The sequence below is a fragment of the Pseudopipra pipra genome, chromosome 10 (genome assembly GCF_036250125.1).
Source record: "Pseudopipra pipra isolate bDixPip1 chromosome 10, bDixPip1.hap1, whole genome shotgun sequence".
In the NCBI taxonomy this organism is placed as follows: domain Eukaryota; kingdom Metazoa; phylum Chordata; class Aves; order Passeriformes; family Pipridae; genus Pseudopipra; species Pseudopipra pipra.
In genome coordinates this window covers 20,123,547-20,144,989 of record NC_087558.1, presented here as the reverse complement: position 1 = coordinate 20,144,989, position 21,443 = coordinate 20,123,547, and the positions used below count along the sequence as shown (strand labels likewise).

Sequence of the window (21,443 nt, the reverse complement as noted above, 5' to 3'; positions counted from 1 at the left end):
GAGGGTCAAGGTATTCTGACAGTATACAGAGAGTAGGCAGTTGCTGCATTTCCTGCACAGGGGTATCAGTGGGTTACCAGATTCTCCCCCCGCCTCAGTTTGACAGCCACATTCCTTTTATTGTTATTTGCCCTTCAGGTTCCTACTGAACCACCTCCCTAGGAACTTCTGTCAGATTCCAGTAAACTACAATTCCCTCACTACTGCTTCCAGAAACATAAATGCAAATTTTAGCTGCCAAATGAAAAAAAAACAACAAACCAAAAAAACCCCCTCAGCAACTAAGGAGCTGATCAAGCTGAGAATTCAATGCCTCTCAGTGGCTCTTCTGATTCTTGCTGAAGTTCCTGATGTTACCCACTTTCTCCTTTGTTGCCAAAACATTCTATCCTGCTGATATCTCACCCTTTTTTTTTTTTTAGTTTATGAACAAATTATTTTTCTAGGATAATAATGAATAATTAACGTTTCACCTTTTCTCCAGTCTCACCTGGCTGTCAGGACTGCTGACAGGTACCACTTCTCACTAAAACACAGTGTATCATAAAAGCATGAAATTTGAACATAAATGATTCTTCTCAGTTTCAGAATTATTAAGCATACTCCTTGACAAGGCTCAGCCAGTTCCACGAATATGATCCTAAAACTGATAAAACTTTCACTTTATTTGCGTGAACACTCATTATACTTTTTTAAACCCTGAGCCAAAGGCAGAGGTAATGCTACACTTCCTGCATTGAATATGCCATGAAAGCCTCACATTAAATGATCAATAAAGAGCATTAAAATAAAGCCAGACATAAATGGAGAGCTTATCCAAGCAAGTACTGAAGCTGTTCCTTCCTTTTCCCAGCCAAGCCCTGTGCGTGTGCCCCTCAGCCCCCCCTACTGACCTGTTTGGTGCAGGTGATCTCTAGCCAGCTCAAACAACCGCATGTGCATGTTTGTGATGGGGTTGAAGGAGCCACAGGCTAGAAGAATGACAGGGATCCTGCTCTCCATCCTGACAGCAAAACATTAAAACTCCACCCTAAAGAAAAAAAAAATTAAAATAAAAGACGCTTGACAAAGAGAAGCCCCTGTCTATTCTTCCTAATCTAAAAGGAGCACCATTCTCAGAGTTGTGTATTCATGGAGCAGCAGAGAAGTAGCAGGAGATCAGTCCTGTGTGTTAAAATGTCAGGCACCTCAGTAAAAATGGAGCAGAAATCAGTTTAAATTAGTCACTGTGCTTGGAGCTACTTATTTGCATAGCTCTTTTTACAACTGATCCAGAATATACCTGGCATGGTAAAAACATGTATGTCCCACACACGTCTGTGAATTCAATTTATTTTCCTAGATTTGAAATCTCTACAATGCTCACACCTATATATCAGACATACAGTATTATCCTCACTTTCCTGGGCCTCCAGGCCTCTCCACCAAATGTTAACTGTCTTCCTGCAGAAAACACTTGCATCCCAAACTTCAGCAGTCAGTCTTGGGTTAACAGACCAAATCCAGTCTGGATTCTGTACTCTGTTCAGCCAAATCTTACTCTCCATCTGCAGTACAACCAAGTACTGTAGCTCAGAGCCTACCTCCTACTGTTCCCAGGCCTTATATTCCCTTTTTTTTTAACTTCTCTGACTTAGAAAAATTTAACAATAACAGTTACAACAATGTGAAGTCGATGTTTTGTAGCTGCCAACTCTATCAGTTAATTTACAGAGGATTTACAGTTCTGAAGCTTGGGACTGTACCTCTGAACAGAATTCAGTGCACCCTGAAACAAATTTTAATATTTCCACTTGTGACACATTAGCAGTTTGCAAAATTTTATAGAGAAAATTCTTTGAAGCATAAGTGCTATCTGTAACTTGAACATTTAGTACTAAATATACATATAAAGATTCTTTCATAATGTTTTTATCTTACTTCACTCATTTCTCATATCTCACATCATACTCAGGGAGAAAAGACTTGCTGGCTGCAGAGCCATTGGAAGTTAGCAACAATTTTATGGTTTACAGTTGTAGCAGCTGCAGGAAGCACATTTCACAGCACCCTCTTCTCTCTCTCTCCTCTGCTTTACTGTCCCTGTGTGGACACCAAACAAACTCACACATGAAAATTGTATGCAAAATCTGCAGGCTGTTTATTCAGAAAAACCAACAGCAAAGTTTTAGTTTCCATATCAGCAGTTCTGGAAATGTATCTTGATTGTCTTTTTGCCTTGAAACAGTGAGCAAAACATTAGTATGTGAATGGGAGCTCTCACATGGGCTGGTCCATGGCTCTGTGAACTCTTCTGTTCTCATGAAGGGTGGTTTATATTCCCATTGCTGATCTTTAATTTGCCATCTTAGCTGAATGATTGCTTTTGTTTTTCTTTTAATTCTTTAGACTACTCTATTTCTCACCTGAAACAAAGGTGTTGGATGGTTTGATTGCAGCTCTTACTCATTCATACCCTGGAGACTCCAGGGAAAGACTTCAACCTGTAATTCTTAATGATAATCAGACAACACCAATAGTGGAAACTCAAAAATCAAGCCAACAACAATAAAAAGACTAAAAACAAACAAACAAACAAACAAACCAAACCAAGAATGCACTAATATTAAACATGTAATGAAGTTGTGTTGCATAAGATGTTTTATACATATATACACCCCCATTTACAAAATCTAGTTATATATTGAAAAAAAAAATCAAAAGAGCAGTGTTTTTACTCCTACTATCCCCAATATAGTGTATCCTAAACCTATTCAACAGGTCTAGTACAACAGTTACAATTTCAAACAAAACTTTCTGATTCAGCCACTATCTTGGCTGGTTCTAATTAATTAAAGGTTTAAAATCAATAGAACACCACTCAAAATAAGAGGAAAAAAAAAAAAGAAAGTTAAGTGATTTTTCAGCTAAGCTCTCTTGAGAAATCAAACACAGGAGAAAACTTTAACCACAGAGCCTGTGTGCCCTGCTCTGGGCACTTGTACCAACAGCCCTGGCCAAGCAGGTGTCTCCCTAGAAATGCCAGTCACCTCCCACCCGAGGGTCTGCAGCAGGGAAAGCTTTCAGCAACATGGAACATCATGTGGCAATACACAAAAGGGCAGTTACCATCAAATTTAATCCATATAAAAAAGGGTTTATGATGGACAAATCACTATTAACTTCATTAGAAAATTCCTGCAAGTTCTCTTCCTGTTGCCTCTATTCCTACAATATGTCAATAATAGATGATGTAACAGATGACCACAGCTAAGTTCTGCTGAAAGACAGGAATTAGAGCCATATCTGATTAATTATCAGCAGCACAATGAAGTGCTGAGCAGTGCAGACTGATTCATGAGCTGTTAAATTAGTAAACTGGAGAAGAAGACACTGATCCGTGCCCGCTCTGAGGCACTCACCCTTGAGAGAAAATTTCTGCAAGGAACAGAAATAAAAAACTAAATCCTAGCACAGGATTAAAGTGTTATCTCCTCCTGTGAGGATGAATCTAGATTAATTTAGATGAAATTTAGATTTGAACAAGTTCAAAGCTGCCCATTTCCATTCTCTTACTGGGCCACATCATTAACTCATATATATTCATGGAGATGCACTGAGTCCAGCTGAGTTACACCAAATGACATTACAAGAATATTATGGCTGCTAGACGTATTTTCAAAGTCAGAAAATAAAAAGTGCATTTTAGTAGCTGACCCAAACCATAGCAAACCACAGCACACAAATGTCCCTTAAAAATATGACTGGATATCAGATTTTCTCACACTGTAAATAATGAGAGCCACACCTGTAACAGAAGTTACTCCAGTCAGTAAGTTCCCAGCATGTGCTGTCACTGAAATCAATCCTCTGCAACAGTGACAAATATTTACCAGTGTATCCCCACCTTCCACTTTAGTAATGAACAGAAGTACCTGGGTGAGAGAAAAAATTAAAAATGTACAATCTAAGGTGACATTTTATTTACTCATTAAAAAGCTTGTCACCCCAGCAAAGAAGAATAGTTTGTTTCAGTTTTCACTGGAGCAGCAGCTTGTACAACCTTATAAAAATAATCCCTGCTTTTTCACATGTATCTTTGAAATTGCCTCAAAGCACAAAAATAATAAATAATATTAATAGTGCATAGGGATCTTTTGCTTAATTTGAGGGGGTACTCACTATTTTTATTTCATCTCTGTCCAGGCAGCAATTTTCCCAACAAACCAAAAAGTTTTCCAAGGAGAAGTTACCTCACAGAAAACTGTGATATGTCTGTGGCCCAAACTCCAAGTGCCCTGGTGGCAACCAGAGAAAGCAGCCTGAGCAGAAGTGTCTCTTCCTCTCCTGAAATTATAATCCTTCAAATCACAGTAGGATACTTCACTCTTGCAATTCCTTTATTTCAGGCTGTATCTGTGGGGAAGTTCCCTCTCACAGAAGAGCCAACAAAATCTCTTCATCTGTTACATCTCTGAAATCAACCTAAACATCACTTACAGTTGCTTTTACTTTTATTTATTTTTTTCTTCTCAATACAACTAGTTTTCAATTTCCATTCCCAACTGTTTCTGCTCCATTGCTACAAAGAACCTACAGTTGAAAGGAACTAAACAAAAAAAAATCACCATAAAAAGTCCACATGGATAAAGCATGAAAAATATAAATAATAAATTGAGCACAGGATTCAAGCAATCTGAAATATGTGCAAATATTGAACCTCTAGTTAATAATGCTCATGGTATTGCCTTCAGTGATTTTCAAGTGCAAAAAAAATGAGCAGAAATATTCTTTAGCACAACTTTAAAAGGATGGTGTTCACAATACACATAAAACAGTGCCTGTGAGCTCAAGTCAACAACGTCATTTTTTAAGCCTGTGGAGTTGTTGCAAGTTTAGAACTTGTAACTGGAATTACACAGTGGGGCACAAGAGGGTCTGGTCCCAGAGTCCAGCCAATAAGGAGTCCACAGTGATGGTCCCATGATAGTATCCTATAGGATATATTCCTCTTCATATTCTTAATATTAAGAATATTATATTTTATTAATATTCCTAATCATCCTGCCAAATAATCATGCTTACAGGCTGCCTCTTGCTTGAACAGCAATAAGGGATGGAAGAACTCTGCAACATGGAATTCAGAAACCACCATTCATGCACGTCAACAGTAAACTCCCATGTTTTTAACACGCCTACATGGGCATTTACTAAATATTTTGAGGTCATTAGATTATCTGTTATCCTTAAACAGTAAACATGTAAAGAGGAAACAAAGTATAACACTCTTAATATTCTTTCTCTGCATCTCTGGGAAACTAACGAAATAATCCCCATTTTGTAAACTGCCCCTTGAGCATTTGACAATATTTAGGCACAGAGATCTGTAGCAGTTCCATCTGGTTACAAAGCCAATGATACCTCCCCAACCCATACTATGCAGAAAATAAGTAAAAAAAGACCATCTTGTCCAACTTCCCACAGCCAGTTTGCTGGGAAATGCAGGATGTCAGCGTGCATTACACAACAGCAGTCCCTGCACATTTGGCAGCATTTCCACAGGGTCACAGGGACACAACCAACTCCTGGCATCTTCTTGTATTTACTGCAGGATGAGCTTTATAATTACTTACCCAGTAATCCCCTGTGATCACTCAACATCTAACCCTCAGCTCCTTTCCTACTCCTTGTGCCCATATCACATGAATAAATAAGTTTTTTATTACTCTAAGTAAAGCCAATAGTCATCCTTCTGTTTGCACGTATGAGTCAATCACCCACAAAGAGCAATATATTGATCTACAGAAAAGAGAGGATACATGCAGAACTAAACCCCAGGGTGGTTATTTTTAAGCAAACAAACAGCTGATTTAGTGAAAACACCAACTTGTCTGTCAAAAACAGTCTCTTGCTAAAACTTCAAGTTCCTTTCGAGAAGCCCCTCAGAGTGATTTTTTTTGTCTATCATCATCATTGTAATTTTCTTACAACTAGCAAGATACACTTAGCATAACCTAAGGCAAATCTCAGAAATACAGCTTGCACACAAATGGAAGATATTTAAGCGGTAATGAAAGCATCTTCAATCTCTAAAATTTGCTTTTATAAAGCTGGCTTTAAAAGGTAGCAAACTAATGAAACATCTAAAAGCACTACTGTGGAACAGATGCAAAATAATCATATATAGCAACCAGAGGGAAATGCAGGATTTCCAGAAAAAACAGCAAGACCAAAGTTAAAACATCAACATCCATAATCCCACTAGTTACTTTTGGGTTTCAAAAAAGGGATCACTATTTGCCATCATGCTGTGTTAGGAGCAACTAATCCCTGACAGAGTTCATGTAGTCAAGGAAAGAACATCTCAATGGCTCTTCAGTCATATGGAGCAGGTCTTCTAGCAAAGAATTAAAAACAATAAGCTAAAATCATGACGAAGAAAGCTCTCTTTCTATGCTTTGAAATTTACCGGCCCACCTGCAAGCAAGAAGGAATTCTGCAATCTGTAGAACTGCTCAGTTTGTTAAGTGCATGACAGGTCTCCTTTTCCTCTGAAACTTCATCTATTGGTTACTGCTGGAGGCAACAAACCCAGCTCAACAATTGAGGTTGATAATGAATCTATAAGGCTGCTGCTGGAAACAATGTGCCCTCCTGCACACCCTGGGTAGCATCCAGGTGCCCCTCAGCATAGCCTACTTGCCAGGGAGAAACTTCCTTGCAGCTATATTTTTAAGCCATCAAAATGCAAAGCATCATGTGCATTTCTTGCACTAATATATGAATTTTCCTAATAAGACTGAGGATTTTGCATAGCAATGAAGCAGTTTAAGTAAATGGCTCCTAGGCTCAAGAGTTCACATTGCTTCTTATCTTTTTATTTTAATTAAATGATTGCTTTAGAACTTTACTTGTCTTGTACAACCAAAGAACTTGGAAATTACACTGCCCTGCCTATTGTCCAAAACGTTGTGCTCTCTCTTTAAGAACATCTCACCCATGTGGGGATTTCTATCTATCCAAAGAAAAAGACATGAGATTCTGAAACAACTACACTGAAATGTTTATAAATTGTTCTGATAATTAAAATACACACTAATAACCATACAGTCATACTATCTCCAAAACTTTGCACCTCCTCTTTTTTTGGTGGCAGACAAAAAAGCCAACAAAATGCTGGGCATCATGAGGAAAGGTACCAAGACCATCACATGGGGTATTGTCTTAGTGCTACCAGAAACCTGGGTGGGACCAAGCCTTGGCTGCTATGAGCAGTTCTGGTCTCAGCTCAGGATGGGCAGTTCAAATAGCCAAGTGAATGGAGCCACCACTGTTCAGGAGAGGCAAAAAATGTCAGAGACTGGTTGGTTTGGAGAAGGGGGAGCTTGGGGGAGGCTACAGCTGAGTTTTACAGAATGATGAAAGCACTGGTTAAATTGAAAGCACAACTTCTTCCTGCAGTACCAGATCTAGACAGCAGTCAGTGAAAACAATACCAAACTTTACAAGAGGCAAAAAGAGCACCCTGGGAGGATATATCCATGTGTGGTATCCCTAAGGAACACAAGGTGAAGCAAGTTGCCAGGTTAGTTTCCCTAAACTGCATCTCCTCTCTCCATTGCCTGTGACAGATCGCTGGCCTGGACAGCACCTCTTATGTCTTTGAAACTCTCCATTATACTTTGTGAGCCTAAAAGGCTCATTTCTTAGTTTCTTCTAGTTATTGTTAAAAAAAATGCACAATGCTTGGTGAGGGGACATCCACACATTTTTTTTTTTTTTGAGTGGCAGTTGCACTAAAACAACAACATGGGGGGAAAATACAGTTGTGAAGTTGGCTGGTGAGATGCAGCCAGTCCTTCTTCAGGGCACCTGCTAAGGCCAGGGCAGGCAGCTGTGGGTTAACAGCTTCACCCAGCCAATTTAGTCTGCTCCAGATGCAGCAATAGCTCCTGAAACATTTTATGAATTAAGTCCTTAGAAATCATCACTGCAATGAAATCCAATTTGTCTAATTAAATTATTGTAAAAGAACCTTAAATAGCTCAAACTCTGCTCTGACAGGACTGTCACCTATTGCATCCTCAGTGCCTCCCTAAGACATCTCTGGACTTCCCGAAGTCCGGATCATCCGAACACTAATTAGCTTATCATAGCTACACCAAAGCCTAAAATTTGCATTTCTGAAGCGAAAGGCATGAAAGGTAATTTACTGCCAGAACCACACAATGGAACCAGACTTCAGCAGCAACTGTGGTGCTGCAAAGCTTAAAGAAGACAAACATCAGGGACTGCTTATAGAACTGAACCACAGCTGTTGCACAAGGGGGGAAACAACCTCTTAAAGTGAAGTAGAGGAGAAAGATGAATTACATAGATATAAAAAAAAAAGGGGGGAAAGTAACCGTATATGCTCTTGTCCTATTTAACTCTAGCACTTGGGAAGGGGAGAGAAAAAAAAAATCAGCTTTAATTTTCCGTTTTAAATACAAATATATATGCACACAGAGATATACACACACACGTTCCCGGATATACGCTTATGGTGTGATTGCCGGGGAGAGCACAACACGGGACAGCGAGGCCTGCCCGGCCCCGCCGCGCTGCGCTCCGACCGCCCGCGCTCTCCCCGCCCTCCGCCCCGCTCGGAGCCGGCCCCGGTCACCGATCCCCGGCTCCTGCCGCCGCCGTCGCCTCCTCCCCGCCCTCCCTTCGTCCCTCCGTCCCTCCGTCCCTCCTTACCGCGGCCGAGGGGCCGCTCTCCCCCGCCTTCCCCCGGCAGCTCCGCCCGGGCCTCCCCCGGCGCCGCACGGAGCGGGGACTTCCCTGCCGCATTCACCTGGAGGTGACGTCCCAAACCTTTGCCTTCCTGCTGTTATAACTGTTTTTTAAGGACGGGCCCTGCGGCTCCAGGGTTGCGCTTTCGGCGTGGTGAGGACGAAAAGGGTTCCTGAGTTCGTATCCCTTTCTCAGAGGCTTGGAGCAGTGGAGCTCAGGTTTCTCGGTGTATTGAATGGCCTCATAGAGTCACCTCCTTTTTCAGCAGCTGTGCGATATTCTGAAAAATACAGAAATGTCACAAAATGTGCGTTTAGTAGATTTTTGCATAAAAGTGAAGTCCAGAGAATTTAATAATAGCTTATTACTTTAATTTTGGGCATGTAAAATCCAGTGTCTTGCGATGTCCGAATGTCACCAGTCAAGTTTAGAATCTACCCCAAACCTCCTGTTTTTCATGGTGTTGAAGGGAAACACAACTATTCTTCTTGTCTGACACTGTGGTAAAAAGTAAATAGGACTGTGGGTTGCATTTTTAAGCTTTCCTGTGTAAAGTGCACATGCAAACAATAAAGCTTCGCTCTTACTCAGAGGCCATAAGCTGGGCTTCAGGCTGGCCTTGCTCAGGGCTGGCCAAGGGACGGTGTTGGCATTCACGTCTTTGGATTGAGACTGGCAGCAGGGTTTATGCTTTTGAGGTTTAACCTCAGGAAGTTTGAAATCATAAATTAGCTTTCCCAGACAAGGCACAAGCTGAAACAAAAGCAATCCAGTTAGGTGTATAAAGTCTCACATCGTCTCCTTTTAAGCATATATGGCTGTTGGGTTTGGGACTTCCTCCCTAATGTTGAATTTCTCACACCAGCAGATGGTCCCCACAGCTTCAGGGTGATAAGAGCTGTGCTGAAATTCTTGTTTACCTGTGTGTGGCTGTGTATTTCTCCCTGACATTTCCTTGCTCCTCTTTGGTCCTGCCCTCTTCACATGAAGTTTTAATTTTAGAATGCAACTTGTAACTTGAGATGGTAGGGAAACCCTGTTGCTGGTGGTGTTGTTTGTCATTGTTTTAAAGAGAAAAAATGTGGGACAAAAAGACTACACAAACCCTTTCATATATTTAACAACCCAGACTATAGGTGCTCAGCTTTTAAATTCTATGGGATGATAAAACGATGGCAAGCCAGATTGGCAGTTTTGAAATTAACTAGTGTGTATATAAATAATCTTTTTTTGTCAAAGGATCTACAATGTTATAGAAACAATAATTCCCCAACTCCTTTTGAGAGACAAAAGTCTATTTAAAAAAACTTTATGAAGCTGACATCCTAGTGCATAATGGACCATATGCTTTGGCTGACCAGCCTTACTCTGAAAAGGAGGAGTTAGGATTAAAACTTCCTTTTTCTAGAGTTTGAATTACTGTTGGGTGTTTTAGGAATAAATAAGATTCCCTATAAAAGGAGACCTAGTCCTTTATTTACAAAAAAGATGACCAATCCAAAGATTAAATCTTGTGCATCAAGCTGAAAACTAAAAATGAGCTGCTGAGTTGACACAAATTAATGTGGCTCAAGTGATCTCAGTGGGAACTGTTCTGTGCTGGCTGAGGTTCTGTCCTTCACAAGTTTTGTTGTGAACTGAATCGTAGTTGTGGTAATAATTACTTCTTTTCTGTTGCTTTTAAACCTAAGGTTTCCATTTCACATTAGGTTTTAATAAACTGTTTAATATATAAAATGCTTTTAGAACTGGGAATAATTTGCTGATGCTAAACGAATGGAGCAGTAGGTCTGATCCTAAGCTGTGTTCTCCTCTGAGCCCGTGTGAAGTGGGTGAAATTGCAAATGGTGCCTGAAGTGCAAGTGATGTAAAAGGGAAGATATGAGAAGAGAGGCGTGTCAGACAAGGAAGGGGACAGGAGCTGCAGCACTGAGATGCCACACTGCACAGGAAGAACAAATGACCACAGAAAGTTCCACGATGATTGTGAAAGATGATCTGGTTAAAACCTGTCTTCCAGCAATTAAATGAAGACAAAGTTACCCCTGCAAGATCATGTAGCACTCTGACAATTACCTAAAGATAATGGGAATCACTGCACTGGCTTCTGCTCTTTGTCACAGTATTACTTCCATGGGTTTCAGTTCTGGCCTGCTTTCAGTGCGACTTTGGAGCAACATGTTGCTCTGTTACTCTTCTGTTAGTATTAAGTAAAACATAATTCAGAATACCCCTGCCAAGGTGTAAAACTATGAGTACGAAATTCCAAGCCAAAGTTGTTCCAGATGCTCTGAATCAATGGTTGTAAAAAAATTTGGCATTGGATGCGGTGCTTGAGACACAAAGCTCCCAGGGTCTGACATGAGTTCTGCACACTGAGGCTGCAGGATTAGGCTTTGTAATTGTAAAATCTGCCAAAACAGCAGCACGGCAAGTCTTTTAGTTCTTGGCATCTGCTCTGTACTGATGGGTGGTTCAGATCTGAAGAAAATTCTATTGGGACAAGATAGAGAAGCAAAACATGAGGGAAGTGTTCATTAACCTTTCCCCTCCATAACAGAATTGGAAAGCATTAGCTTGAAGGCTTGGCTTGGTTCACTCAGCTTCATTTATGAAGTAAATACACAAGCTTTTATCTCTAAATTACTTAAATGCTGCAGTTATGGTTGGTTTGAACATTACATCAAATATTACGAGTACAGGAGGACAAGGAAATGTTAACTTCTTGCAAATGGAAATCTTTCAATTGTTTGATTGCTGTTAGAACTAAAGGCAAACATTAGCAAATCCATTATTACTGAGGTGAGCAGTAGAAATCAAAAGGCTAAAATGCAGTACAGACACAAAGCAAAGAGGGTTCAAGTGTGCTGATTCCTCTGAAACTGCAGAAGATAAATGAGCTGAGGTAGAGATAGGGCAGAATACAAAGCTTTGTCTGAAAGCTAAGGAGAAAAAAACCAAACCAACTTAAAAAGGGCTCAGAAACAATCATAAAACTTTTTAACTTGGCTGCAAGGAAGACTTATCTAGAAAATCAAATAGAAGCATTGAAAGGGAGATAAATAAAATTTTCTCACTTGTTTTAGGCTCCCTGATGATAAGAGCAGGTTTTGTTTTGGTTTGTTTTTTTGGTCACAGGTGAACAGAATGGAACGTTTGGTTCATTTGTTTCTTTCTTTCTGTTATTAGAGAGTCTGTCACGGATGCATTTTAAATTGGTTTGGTTTTTCCCCTCTCTCTCCTTAATCCTCCACTGTTTGTAAAATTATATCTATATGTATCAATTGTTTTTGTCATTGTCTTCACTTGCTTGTATTTTGAATTTTAGTGACGCTTAAAACAGCTTTAAAATAGCTTGTTTTGTTTGCAAAATGTTTCAGACAACATTCCATATTATCTTTCCAGTGAGTGGTATTATTGATTGATAAAATCATAACATTAGGGTTGTTTGGTATTTTAATCACAATTAAAAAAATTTGCAGGGTTGTATCTGGAGGTAACAACAACATATATCCAGTCTGAGAGAATTTTTGTAAGATAATTTAAAAATCAGTTTTTAATATACGTGGGTTTTTTTCAAGTGGATATTATGAAAGTGTTTGGCACCTTGCTTTTCCTTCATAAATTCTTTGGGGTCTCTGTTGATGCATGTTATTATGCTGCTGTGTTGTTCTGTAACCTGCAGGATTTAACCCACAGGTATTTTTAATAATTGTACTGGAAACCACAGCACCATTTTTGTCGAATGTCAGCTTTCCTCTACCTAAAGCCTCCATATCATTGGAAGTTTAAGATTTAATAGTTCTGCTGAGCTGAAAGTGAGAGTAATACCACTACCAAAAGGAAACCATTCCTGTTTACCTGTTCTGTTCTAATTCAGAAAGGAAGGACCAAGACAAAAAATACTGGTACTTTAATATATTTGTGTGCAGCAAATTCCCTCGGCAGCAAAGGTGGGAGGGAGGGCAGAAACTCCAGTAGTAAAAAGGGTTATAATGAGAATACACTATAAACTTTACATCTCTTTACCAAGAATGAAATGGGATTGAAAATAAACTCTTGCTTCTCTGCTGATAAATGACAGTAACTCACTGCTTTGCCTCCTTAGGCTTAACAGACCGTTTTAACTTTACACAGGTTTATATCAGAGGAACAGCAAACTCTGGGCATTAAGATTTTGTTTAAAGTGCTGGGAACAGCCTTGTAATGATTGGAGTGATTTTAATTAAATTACTTTCAGTTAAAATACAGCCCTAGTCAAAACTGAAATGTGTCGTGGTGGCCTGTTTGTTCTGATGATTTTCTGACCACGTAGGACTCACTGATCTCTCACACAGATAGGGCAGAGAGAAAAGCAAGCAAGTCTGATGCTAGAAAGCATATGGGTTTTCATAAAATGGGATATCTGACACAATACCATTCTACAAAGATCTGGAGAGGATTTTGTGTTCTTTCAACGCAGAACAAAGACTAATTTCGAACCTTGGAGGTTTGTTGTGAAACAGAGCTGTTATTTTTTGAGAGCTCTGTAATTTTTAGAATAGCTTCTCTGTAACACAGAGTTGTGTAACAGAGGAAAAAATGGGCATAATATGTGGATTTCATTATTGCTTTTCTGAGAGGAATTGCTGTAAAGGTGCATCATTTCCCCACTCTAAATAACAGAGATACTCCAGGCTTCAATTCCTGCTGCCACAGCCACAGGTTTGAGGGAGTTTTTGCCTTCTCATAACTGAACTTATGGTTAGTACACCAGGACAACGTGGTCAGCAGTGGGGTTTGTGTTCTGGGGAGGCATTGCAGTGTCACTGTTCCCACAAGAGAATTCTGCCTGTGCACACAAGGTACCCTTTCTCTTAGCTGTACAGTTTCACCAGGCCATGGCAAATGGGCAGCTGCAGCCCTTAATGTTGGGCAGATGCCTACCTTTCCTGGGTACCTGATATTGCCATCCTCCTCAAGGATTATTGAGGCACAGCATGGTTATAATTTAAAAAAAGTATATTTTTGTTCATATTTGTAAACCTCTTTAGAACACGCAATATTGAACTTTGAAGAATAAAAATTAAATGTGCTGAAAATATCAATTTTTACCCATTTTTAACTATGGTTTCTGTTATCTTAGCGACCTAGAGGATCTCTCTCTCAGCCTTCACCTTCTAGTTTTTAGTGACTTGACTAGAAGATTATTTAATCTGTTTTATATAAACTTTGAAATGATAACGATGAAGCAGAAATGTAACGCTTAAAATCTTGATTTCAGTATAATTTAATATGAAGGATCTTTCACAAAGCAGTTTTGTGCAGCGCAAAGCATCAAGGCTTCATCCATCTTTATTGTTCCTCATTTAGGCCCAGATCCACACTTACATGCCAGATGGCAACTGCAGAGGAGTTTCAAGTTATAGCTGCAGTAGATGAGAAGATAAGTGCCTCCTGAGAAGGGGAAAGCCAGATTGCATATTCCTTTCAATTGCACCTGATGACTTATTGCTTGTCACTAATTGGTTCGTCCATACACAGGCAATTCAGATCCAACAGCACTTCCTAAACTTTATCTGCAGCTCAGTTCTTCCTGCAGAGATCGCGGGTGAAATAAACCCTGGCAGAGAAGAATATTTTATAGGAAGCTCTGTGGAAAGCAGACCTAAGGGCTTTTTTTTTTTTTTTTTTTTTTTTTTTTACTTTTCATTACTGCTGTGTCAAGATTTTTTTTCCTTCAGGAGAGCCATAAAATCTTTTGTAACTGTCATTGTTAGTTGTTATTGTAAAATAGCATAGCTGGCTATGGTGTGCTAACAATTGGCAATATATGCCTATTAAAAAAAAGAGACAGAAACCTATGGTAAGTAGAGCTTGGTCTATTTTTCATTAAAGATATGAATGTTTTAATAGAAATCTTCCTTTTTCACATGTTTTTGAGTGCATTTTCATTTTAGTCCTGGGTGGGGCACGTCAGAGACTGAAATGGTTAATGGCTTAAAGATTGCTAAGACCTTAAGGGTTATTGTTATGCTATAATAGTGCTCTGTTACTCTGGATGATAACAACCAAAATGGCTACATACCTGTTTTCCTTTGAAACCGAACTGTTCCCAAATAAACTCCACGTGTATATATATTTACAAACACCGACCCTTCGGTGGTGTTTCGCTCTAATCCACCCCAGGGGATCTCTGAACAGAAACCTGGGTTACCCTCACCTTCTGGGGTGGGTTATAACAGGGCATGTGACTTATTTACACTGCACACAGAGAACAAGAGAGCCAGCTATGAAAAACATAAAGTAACCCAGGGATGAGAAACCACTGGTTTATTTTCACTACTTAGAGGCCATCAGCAGCTGAAACGTCTCTGGAGCTGCAGAGCAGTGTTACTGCTTGCCATTGTTGTTGATGAAAGACAAAATCTGTGTGGAATGGTACAGCATAGAGCCAACCTTGTAATAAGCCCTTTAAAAGGTGAAGTATCCACTTAGAAAACAGCATCCCTCATGCAGTGAAATGTCAGTAATTTTCCAGCTAATGCAGAACCAGCATTATCTCCTGAACTCTTCAATTGAAAGTATTTTCCCAAGATGTGTTTTACTAAATGCAGTGACAACATAACAGAGTTATGTGCAAACTGAAAAAACCTAGCTTTCCATGTTATAAATGATTATTAGTTGTCCTGAAGAAAAAAAAAACAACAAGGAAAAACAGGCTATGTAATTAAGATCTTCAGTGTTCACTATCTTTGTTGCCCATGTGTTTGTAATCACAATTCCAACAAAAACAGAAGTATGGGTGTGAAAGTGCAACATCTCGAGGCTGTAATGCCATATAAATAGGTGGAGAATGTATCTTGTTGAATAAACATGAAGTAATATAAATCACTGGGAATCAGTGGTACTTCTCAAAGGTATTCTCACCAAAGAGGGGTGTGAAAGAGTAGAAATATTCTTAACTACAACAGGACCACATTAAACATGTGGAGAGATCACTGGGGAGATTCCCAGAGCTTCAACCAAACTGTGAATTGAGTTCACATCCTGTAAGTTATTGTTTGCTTCAGAAAATTGCTAAATTGACTTCACCTGTTGAGGGCTCCACCAGTAACAGATAAAATATAATCATGGACAGGCATACAATCAGGAATGAAGCTGTTTAAGACTTGGATAGCTGTGTAGGCAAACCCCCAGTCCTCAGGGAAATGAAATTTGAACATTGCAAATGTGTTAGAAAGTAGTGAATGTAGATCCCTAAAAATCCTGCGTCAGGTCTTTCCAGTGTTGTGCTTTGCCTTTCCTGTATATAGGCTCTAGATCTAGAGTGTAATGGGGTACTTGAGTGGCCCCTCTGCTACAGCTGAGCCAGTGGCTTGCAGGTGCCATGCCTTGAAATCCTTTCCATATATGGGAAGGAACCACCTCCTCATCAGCAGTCCCAGGTGGGGGACAGAGAGCAGTTCTTTAGCTGAGCCCAGCAGCTCTGCTCTGGTGGTTTGGCAGCAGCAGTGGAAGGTCCTTTATCCAACTGTGAGTAGCCCTCAAACAGAACTTCACAAATGTGCCGGTCTGGGGATACCTTCAGCTTGCCCTGTGAGTCATGTGCTGTGGTAGTGAACCCCTTGGAGTGGGGCTTTTGAAACAGTGCACTCCCATGGGATCTTCGGAGGGGGTTCCTCATGGTGGGTTCTATCAGAGCTTTGGCAAAACTGGGACCTAATTTAATGAAATGCCTTTCAAAACACAGCTACACTTTGGTGGATAAAAATGTTTGTGGTACCTTTTGTCATCTTGCAAAATCAGAGGTGTTTTGTACTTTAAAGCATTTCTTAAACCCTCAGGGAAAAGAAATGACTGCAGAATAAGGGGAAAAGTTTGGTATGGCTTGAAGTGAACATATTAAGAGGGTAAATCCAAAGGTTTGGGACTGATGGCTGCAAAGATAGGAAGAATTAAGTTAAGTTTGCCATGAGATGTTTGAAATGGCAATATACTTTAGTTATCTGAGAATAAACACTTGTTAATAATAATAATGATCAGATAATACCACAGTCTGCATCTGGAGTCTCTTAAAACACTAACTTGAACATTATCAGTTGTTTACCATATAGTGCAACAAGACTTGTGGCAGGCTGTGTATGTTATAAGGTAGTGTAACAGGTAAGATTATTAGACAGAAGTAAGCTTTCACCAGGTTAGATTGCTGGCAAATCTACACTTGTGATTTTACAAATGGGTACAAAAGTGACAGGTGCCTTAGTTCAGGGCTCTGCTGCTTTACTCACGGAGCATTAGCTATTGGTTATAGTTGGAGGAGATTCAAAGGCACTTTGGGCCAGCAGTGCAGTTGTGGCAAAGTGACATAAATAGTTTGTGTGTGAATTTATTGCCCTTGAAGGTGCTGGCTTGACTGACATACTGTACAGCAACTTCATCTTTAGACATGCAGCTTCCAAAGATGGAAAAGTGGTTTGGTTACTGTACAGCTAAAAAAATACTTTTTCCCAATGGAGAAAGATTAATTGCTTTTTCCTCCTTCAGATTAAATATAATTTGTTGAAAATTTTAGGAGTTGTTTTCTTCAGTTTCATTTTTCATTCTTGGCTGAATTCAGTGGGGTCGTGTGGCCTAAACCAGTAAGGTTGTGTTTGAAATCGGCTGATTGTTTGGTGAGAACAGATGCCATGGAGACGCTTATTTTTGGTGAGGTGGAACGTCTTATATTTAAGAATAAGCATTTTTTAAGAAGGTTTTTCTTCCTGAGTTGGCAGTGATAGGGTGACAGGTCTGCATGAACAGGGGGGACTTTCTTGTACTTGCTTTTCTGCTGCAGAGATACTCATATGTCTGAGTAATAGCAACAGTCTCTGTGGCTTTTTTTAACTTGATATTTTAAATACTCCAACCACTGTTTGTATTTGTTAGTACTTCATGTCTCACACATCTCTGCAAATACAGCAATGAGTGATTTATTTTTGAGGTCAAACCTGTTACAGAAGGTGCTATTTTTGTGAGAGGTTCGAGGTGCTTTCCAATGAATCACTGCTCTAATAAATCACATTGTGTATATACCAGCATATACAAGTTAGGGCATTAATTTCCAGGCAGTGCCTGCCATGAATATGTAGTTTCAAAAAGCCTGAGATGAATAAAGCATATGGCCTTTACATCTCAAGACCATATCTGTAATTCACTGTACATTCATGCTGATACACAGACAAAGGTGAATTAGTTCCAGACAAAAATGCCTCAGTGCTCTATTGAATAGTCAATTATTAAACATGTAATGGAATCTCTGATTATCAAGGTGTGCTCGGTATGTGCACAGAGTACATAATTTCCACCAGAATGGAGCAGAATTAGTTTATTTCTAAAAAATCCAGGCAAAAATATATTAACATGGGATTAAAATGAATTATAGCTTCTGCTGTACAACGAATGGGCTTACTTTACTTCATTTACCCTCCCAAGGAGCTAATTTCAGAGTCTTGTTACATGTACAAACCTAGAAAAATAGCAGTAAACACCATTATTTTCATAGCCTGAGGAAATAATCCATCCAATTTCCAGTGTTCCATTTTGTGGAGAAATAATATTTTTGGAGAAGCACACATGAGGGTAAATGCTACAACCTAAATGTCCTAGCAACTGTTCTTGTACCAATTTGGTTGAATAAAATGAAGAAAAAAATAATTTATTGTTGAATGATGAGAAAAATATCGTATTAATGTCAATGCATGAGGTTTTAGATATTCTTCATTCTCCTAAATCTACATTAGAGCTTTTATTCAGGAAAAAAAGTAGTTGACTCTTGGGTTGTTGACATTGTCAACAAACTGTGAACATTATTCAAGTTGTGGCTGGTTATTATTTTACTGCAATTATATATCATGATTAATGTGTTGGATCATTGGTCTATTGCATATTTTTGATTAACATTAGCCAAGCTGAAGATTTATTACAGAATGTTTAAAGGCATCCTTTAAGTCAACAGAGAGGTGTGTCGGGCTGGTTTCAGGTGGGTTTTAGTAAAGTTTTATTCTCAATTGTATGAAATGTAATTATGGGTATAGTTAATTACAGTATTCCTGTATATATTTTCATGGTTTGTAAAAAAATATTTTCTGATCTAGGACTTTCAAAAAATAACGTTTTACAGACATTTTTTGTGGCATAAGTAATTATAGTTATTTGCATGCTACAATAAAAATTGCAAAATCTCCCCTTAGTGAGGTTCAACACATTGCCATTCATTTCTTTCCCAAAAAGACTTGGACAGTACATGAGCTGTTACTCAGTTACTACTGACATTTGGTCTATATTAGACAGGAAATATGAGTGATGGAGGCTTTGTATGTCTAAATTAATATATCCAACAGAAAGGAAAAAGCAGAAATTGTGCAACTGTTTATAAGATACTGCAAGAATTTCTTGGCTAATGAGATGACAAGTTAATTTATCTGTATGAAAGTAAAGGAATGTAGAGGCAGAAATTCAGAAGTACAAACTGTCCATATGCTGCTTTCAGAGATACCTTTTCATCTAGAAATTGGAGTTTCTGCTAGGATTAGAATGCAAAAGTTAGTTCTTCATTCTGCAGCCTGTGGTTCATTAGAGAATTCTTGTCACCATGCTGACCTGCACTCCAGGATCCTTCTTTTGCAAAAGACTCTAAAGACCAGAACAATTCATATTTTATGTGCAAAAAATTCTTAGCTGAGGTACTGATACAGAAGAAAAGTTTGCAAAAGAGGTGGGATAACATTTCTCCATTTCTGCATAAGGCATTTAAATGCCTCTCCAAGTGGATAATGCAGGTGGGATTTTTTTACTGCAGTAAAACACACAGAGAGAACAGGCCACAATGGTATAAAAGCAGGTGTGTCATGTTTCTCTTGATGTGAAATACTCCAGTCACGTTTACAATGGTTACCTTGCAATAGTGGGATATGCTGTGATAACTTCCTGAAGTTAACTCAAAGGGAGTAGACTTTAAGTAAAGATTTTAGCAAAAACTTAGCAAATGAGTGTAGTTAAAATTACCAGTTCAAATCCTGAACATATAATGCATCATTAAACCCTAACCCCCCAGCATCAATGTTCTAGCAAAGCTCTGAGAAGAAATATCTTTGTCTCTAACCATTCATCCCACTGGGATTCTGGAAGTGAGGCCTCCAGGTGGGAACCTGCCATTAATAGTGATGATCTTCAAACACCTGCAGTCCAGGCATTTGCTCCAGCTGTCAGTCAGTGAGGCTGTCACTGCTGAGCTCATTTCTCCTTCTGCTCCAGTCATTCATCAAGCAACTTCTGCTGCCACTTTGAGTGCCTCATTGATACCACAGTGGATGTAATTGCCTGCTATTATGATTCATGCTGTTACTTCTGTTGACCTTTCACTATTGTTTTGTTCTTCCCAAAGAAGAGGATATTTTGTTGGCTGTAGGGCCTTTCAGAGTAATGGTGTGATCAGAGCCCGGTGAGGACTGTCCTGGAACATGGAATTATCTTGGTATGAAGGGGGGGCTCAATCTCAGAGACTTTTTTCCTCGTATTTTTGTAGCTGCAGATATAAACCTCAGGGTAAGGCCATGTCTGCCTGGTTGTACTTCAGGTAATGGTTGTCTCTTACATTAAAAGCCATTCAGGAGGGAGATGTTCCTAAAGCTTTCTCATGGATATTCGGTGATGTCCTCTGAAAGAAAAGACACAGTTCCAGGCACAAGTTCATTGAGTCCTGGGGGAAGTCCTGAGGGAGCTCAGATGTTTGGGAACAATGTGTCCTCATGTTGGCTCTAGCTTTGGTACCTGTGTTGAGAGGGAAGATGTGACCAGTTACTACTCTCCACCTCAGTGTGAAACCTGTATGCTTTTCTGTTGCCTGTTTGGGTCTAATGGAAGGTGGTTATTGGAGTTCTGCCCCTGAGCAAAACTTTATCTCCAGGAGACCCAAGAGAGTCTGAAAAGATATCTCAGTACCCCTGTTTAAACAGGGAAGTATTGTCACATGGTGGGTTTTAGTTCAACTCTTTTTGCTTGCAGCTTGCCTGAGTCCCTTCATTGAGCTTTATGGTTCTGTCTGTCCATGTTACCTCCGTTGTTCTTTCCAGGTTCACTTTCTTCCTGCTCTGCTGAGCAACTTTACTGTTACCTCTAATGACTGCTTATGCTGATCTAGGAAATGTTTGTAATAAGAAACCTTCTTGACACCTGCAATCATAATGATAGGTGGTGCTTTTAATGCAGCAAGGCAGACATGAAAATCATGATTTGCATACCTTGTTTGTCAAAATTAAAAGCTAAGGCTTGTGTTACCTAGTGGCTGTTTAGCAGCAGGAGAAGGAAATTCAGCCCATTTAAAAGGTATTTCCTACATTCTGTTTGGGTTAGAACAGGAGAGAAGGGAAAAAGAAACAGTAATTCTGCTGGAAATGTTCATAGAGTGCAGAGCAGATTAGCTGGCTTGCTTCTTTCTCCCCCTTAGGCATCTGTAATTCAAATAAACAGTAATTCAAACCAGGGATTCTGTTTGTCCCAGCATCCCCTGAACTTTTCCAGGCTTCAGTACCTTTACCTTAGCAAAGCTGCAATCCTATTGCTGGTTCCACATGACTAACCCTTGTACTCCAGGACCATGTCTGCCTCTCTGGATCCTGGTGTCTGCAAAGTCAGAGATGGCATAATGGAGAGAGATGTAACCT

The 21,443-nt window shown here is 39.5% G+C and overlaps 1 protein-coding gene across 7 annotated transcripts in view; it reads right to left on the bottom strand.

Annotated features, from left to right (window-relative positions):
- Positions 1-8,969, bottom strand: part of LOC135419769 (retinol-binding protein 1) — a 39,743-nt gene extending 30,774 nt beyond the window's left edge. For 2 of the 7 annotated variants that reach the window (XM_064666572.1, XM_064666567.1), the window contains exons 1-3: positions 3,788-3,914; positions 2,406-2,491; positions 894-1,030 (exon numbers count right to left, since the gene is read on the bottom strand). In XM_064666572.1, the coding sequence (XP_064522642.1) occupies positions 894-1,002 (109 nt within the window). In that variant the 5' untranslated portion in view covers positions 1,003-1,030; positions 2,406-2,491; positions 3,788-3,914. The other 5 variants (XM_064666568.1, XM_064666569.1, XM_064666571.1 and 2 more) reach the window with 5 other exon arrangements.
- Positions 8,970-21,443: the final 12,474 nt, after the last annotated feature.